Consider the following 4973-nt stretch of genomic DNA (forward strand, 5'->3'; position numbering starts at 1 on the left):
CAGCCCTGAATCGTTCCCCGTGCGGGGACCCCGACCCAGCTCCGGGTCCCCAAAGTCCCAGCCTGGCAGGGCCGGGAGCCACCGCAGCCGTTTCCCAAAGGCGAGGCGTTCGTTTGGCTCCTTTCTTTCTCTTCCTCTTCCTTTTCGGGGTTTGCGCTCCGGGCGCACAACAAACACGTCCCGGCGGCGGCAGCCAACGGAAAGCCGAGCGGAGGAGAGCAAAGCAAACAAACCCCTCGCCTTCCAGCTGGCCCGGCCGGGAGGGGACCCCCCTCCCCCTTTTCCTTTGCCAACAGCAGCCTCCGGCTCCTCTCCTCGCCCTTGTTTGCCTCGATCCTTCCGGGTGCGGGCAGCAGCCGGCGGCCCCGCAGGAGGGGTTTGCAGGGAGCTGCCTGCCCCATTCGGGGTTTGCTGCCCCCCCCGGCATGGCTGAGGGTGCTGCTGCCTCTTCGAGGCTCCGTCTGGCCGGGCTGTGCTTCTTCCTCCAGCTCCTCACCATCATCCTCTTCGCCGCTTTTGTCCGGTACGGCCCCGAGAGCGACCCCAGCCTCTGCTCCCCGCAGTCCAACTGCAGCCGGAGAGACCCCGAGCCCGGGTCGGGGTACCCCCGTGAGTACGCCGTCCCCGAGGGGTGCGGCACCTCTTGGTGCTGCTGGATGCTCCGAACCGGACCCTAAAAGGGGAGCAGGGGGCACGTGGGGCTCCCCGGGGTGCTGTGTGCTCCCCAAGGGGCTGGGAGGCGCGCGTGCTGACCCCGGCACAAGTCCCCAGGTGGGTAAGCCCTCAGCAGGGATGGCTGGTGGGGGCCCCACATCTTGGTGGCCCCAATCATGCCCCCAACCCCCTGATGGGAAGCCCAGGAGCTGCTCCCAGCACTTGGGGGGCTGCAAAACCACCCGCAGGGCTCGTGGCACCGAGGGAACCGCCCCAAGCCCCCGCCATGGGGCTTTCGTCTTTCCAGGGGCTGATCCCGACCGTACCCCTCAACCATCACGGAGGGGGGGCTCAGCACCCTGCACAGCCCCTTTGGGGCAGCAGCGGGGCCAGGCGGGTGATTCAAACTCACCCGGGGCCCAGCCCTTTGCCCCGGCCCCATGGCAGCTGGCCGGTTTGCCCAGTTCCACCGCGTAACCGCACCCGGCGCTGAGTCACCGGTCCCTGCGGGGCAGGCACGGCACCCAGCCCCAAAAGGACGCATCCCCCAAGGGAGACCCGGGTGCCCCCTGCTGGGTTTTGCTGCCAGCTGTGGGGTGACATCCCTGGCTGTTTGCATTTCGGGTCCCCTCGTCCCCCCCCTGATGTCTCCAGGGGCAGCAGGGGGGTCCCCAGCCGTGGCCGGCACCTCTCCTCTGGTCACCTTTGCGCCCGTGTCACCCGCCCCGGGAAGCTTCCAGGCTGTGGGGCATCCCACGTGGGGTTCAGGCTGCTGTCTGCGTGGGGCTGACGCACGTGGGGTGAGCTGGGAGGGACACGTCGGGCAGGGACAGGCGTTCGCTCACGGTCCCCTCCGGAAACCTCCAAGGGCGGTGACACATCCACCGTGGGCGCTGGGACACGTGGGCGGGGAAGGCTGAAGGCTCCAGCACCCCAAAACCTGTTTGAACCCCAAAAGGTGGCCGAGCAGGCTGGGCGAGCACCGCTACCACCCACGGAGAGGACCCCGCGCCTGCCCCCAAGTGCCCCAAATCCCCCCTCGTGCCTCTCCCCGCCAGGTTTCCGCGATGCCCACCTCCAGGCTCTCCTCGGTTTCGGGTTCCTGCTGGCCTTCCTCGGCCGCTACGGGCCGGGCAGCGTGGCCACCAGCCTCCTGGTGGTGGCCTTCGCCGTGCAGTGGGCTCTCCTGGCCCAGGGGCTTTTCTACTTCTCCTCAAAGGGCAAGATTTACGTGGGCGCACAGAGGTAAGGCGGGGAAGGGTGCCGCCACCGGGACGGTTTCGATGCCGGCTCCATCCCTTGCACGCTGGCTCCCTCCTCTGTAAAACTCACCGCTGTGCTCCGGAGGATGGGGAGGCCAAGAGGGACCGGGTTTGGGAGCCGCCAGCTGGGTTTTAGGGGGCACGGGGGGGGTCCTGTCTGCCTCGAGCCACCTCGTCCCCTTGGCACCAACGCCCGCTCAGCCTGCAGGAGCAGCAGGATGTGGGGTGCGGGATTGGGATGTAGGGGTTGGGATGCAGGGTTTGGGATTTAGGGGTTGGGATGAAGGATTTGGGATATACAGGTTGGGATGCAGGATTTCAGATATAGAGGTCAGGATGCAGGGTTTGGGATGTAGGGGTTGGGATGTAGGGGTTGGGATGTAGGGGTTGGGATGTAGGGGTTGGGATGCAGGATTTGGGATGCAGGGTCAGGACTCAGGGTTTGGGATGTAGGGGTTGGGACACAGGATGGGGGATGTAGGGGCTGGGATGCAGGATTTGTGATATAGGGTTTGGGATGCAGGATTTGGGATGTAGGGGTTGGGACAAAGGACTTGGGATGCAGGATTTGGGATGTAGGGTCAGGATGCAGGATTTGGGATTCAGGGTTTGGGATGCAGGATTCAGGCTCACCTCCAGCCCTTCCTGTGGTGCCCACACTCGCAGCCAGCAGCCCCGGATCCAGCCCCACACCTTTCCCTCTCCTTCCCAGCATGGTCAGCGCCGACTTCTGCACCGCCGCCGTCCTCATCTCATCCGGAGCCGTTCTGGGCAGGGTAAACCCCATCCAGCTGCTGCTGATGACCCTGCTGGAGGTTCCCCTCTTCGCCTGCAACGAATTCATCCTGCTCAGCCTCCTGGGGGTGAGTGGCCCCCCCCAAACCCAGGCTGGCCGCGGGCCTCCTGCCTCCCCCGTCGGGACCCATCCCGCACCCCGTCCGTGTCTCCTGCACCCACCAGATCAGCGACAGCGGGGGCTCCCTGACCGTCCACGCCTTCGGAGCCTATTTCGGCCTGATGGTTTCGCGAGCCCTGCGCCAGCCCCGTGTGGATGAGCGGGGGGAGCAGCAGGAATCGGGGCGCCAGCCCGATGCCTTCGCTGTGCTGGGTACGGAGCTCCAGCCCGACGGCACCGGGGGCACGGGGACGGTGCTGGGAGGACAGGGCAGCCTGAGGCCACCAAATCTCCGAGGATAAGGAGCCTCCACCTCTCCGGGGACGGGGGAAAAAGCTTTTCCTCCTGCCCAACGTGACCCTCCTGCACTGCCAAATGGGGCCTCGGTCCCGTTTTGCGTCCCGAGGGAGCGGCCTCGGTGCCAAAACCTTCCTGGCCCCCTTCCCCGCAGGGACCCTCTACCTCTGGATCTTCTGGCCCAGTTTTGCTTCGGCCACCACGGCGCAGGACGGCGCCGAGCCCTGGGCAGTGCTGAACGTCTACTTCTCGATGGCAGCAAGCACCCTGGCCGCCTTCGTCCTCTCGCCCATCCTCTACGAGGAGGGCACGCTGCAGGCGGTAGGTCCGCTCCCGAGCCGAACCCAAACCCCTGTCCCCTCCCGTGGGGCACGTAAAGGGGCAAGGGGATGCTGTTGGCTCCCTCGGCTTCGTTAAGACCCAGCTTGAGCCCTGAAGCAGCCCAAATCCCGGCCCAAAGGTGACGTTCTCCACGGGAGCAGTGCCCTGACCGTGTCCTCCAGCAGGCCCAGCTCCAGGACGCCGCCCTGGTCGGCGCGGCGGTGATGGGGATGGCCGGGGAGATGCTGCTCACCCCCTTCGGGGCCATGGTGGCGGGGTTTTTGGCCAGCCACCTCTCCCTGCTGGGCTCCAGATTCCTCTCGGTGAGTCCCCCTCCGTGACACCAAGGACGTGGGGACGTGGGGGACCCCCTCTGGGTGCGCTGGGGGGGCTGCATCGTCTCCGAAACGAGCGGCAGCGCAGCCTCCCTGGGCGAGCATCCCCCCTCACCCCCTCTCTGTGCCCCCCCCTCAGCCCATCCTGAGCTCCAGGCTGAAAATCCAGGACACGTGCGGGGTCCACAACGTCCACGGGCTGCCGGGGGTCCTGGGCACCTTGGTGGGGACGCTGCTGGCGGGGCTGGCCACCGCCGACGCTTACGGCGGCAGGTGAGAAGACCCTAAATTTTGGGTGGGTGGGGAGGGAACTGCCCCACCACCCCCGAGCTGGGGGCTTCTCCGGCCATGAGCAGAGCCCCCCCCTGCACCTTCTCCACCCTCAGGATGGAGAGCGTGTTCCCGCTGGTGGCCCAGGGCAGCCGCACGGCCAGCGGCCAGGCGTGGTGGCAGCTCTGCGCCCTGCCCCTCACCCTAATCCTGGCCGCCCTCGGGGGCAGCCTCACGGGTGAGTTTCTCCTGCGGGAACCCCTTCCCCGGGACCCCCCCACCCCCCCCCACGCGTGTCCGCGGCCGTGCGCACCCCCGGTAGCCGCTAGGTGGCAGGGGAAGCCCGGGGAGCGCAAGGAGACCCCCGCGCTCAGTGCGCCCCCGGCCGGCTCCGGCCGTCCCCAGGAGCCCTCCTGGGAACCAGGGCGCTGAGATCGACCCCAAAGAGCCCGGAGATGGAAAGCAAGGTCCTGAGGGAGGTAAAGAGGGGGGTTATTGGGGGGGGGAACGGTGGGTTTGGGGGCGTGGGGGATCCTTCCTGGGGGTTTCCTGGGGGGATGCTGGGGGTTTATTGGGGTGGGGACCCTCCCTCGGGGTTTAGTGGGGGGGATTTGGGGAGTTTATTGGGATGGGGACCCTCCCTAGGGGTTTATTGGAGGGGACCCTGGGGGTTTATTGGGGTAGGGACCCCCTCTGGGGGTTTACTGGGGGGGACCCTGTTGGTTTATTGGGGTGGGGACCCTTCCTGGGGGTTTCCTGGGGGGATGCTGGGGGTTTATTGGGGTGGGGACCCTCCCTGGGGGCTTATTAGGAGGGATCCTGGGGGTTTATTGGGATGGGAACTCTCCCTAGGGGTTTATTGGGGGAATTCTGGGGGTTTATTGGCGTGGGGACCCTATGGGTTTATTGGGGTGGGGACCCTCCCTGAAGGTTTATTGG

The 4973-nt window shown here is 66.7% G+C and overlaps 1 protein-coding gene across 1 annotated transcript; it reads left to right on the top strand.

The window, feature by feature from the left end:
• Positions 1-425: 425 nt before the first annotated feature.
• RHBG (Rh family B glycoprotein) lies at positions 426-4466 on the top strand (the record flags this gene model as incomplete). Its single annotated transcript, XM_084303318.1, has 9 exons — positions 426-609; positions 1713-1899; positions 2629-2779; positions 2877-3024; positions 3263-3429; positions 3615-3752; positions 3904-4037; positions 4151-4272; positions 4357-4466. 9 exons carry the CDS (start codon positions 426-428, stop codon positions 4464-4466), a joined length of 1341 nt encoding a protein of 446 aa, XP_084159444.1.
• Positions 4467-4973: the final 507 nt, after the last annotated feature.

Source organism: Netta rufina, assembly GCF_964035555.1.
Source record: "Netta rufina genome assembly, chromosome: 29".
Lineage (NCBI taxonomy): Eukaryota > Metazoa > Chordata > Aves > Anseriformes > Anatidae > Netta > Netta rufina.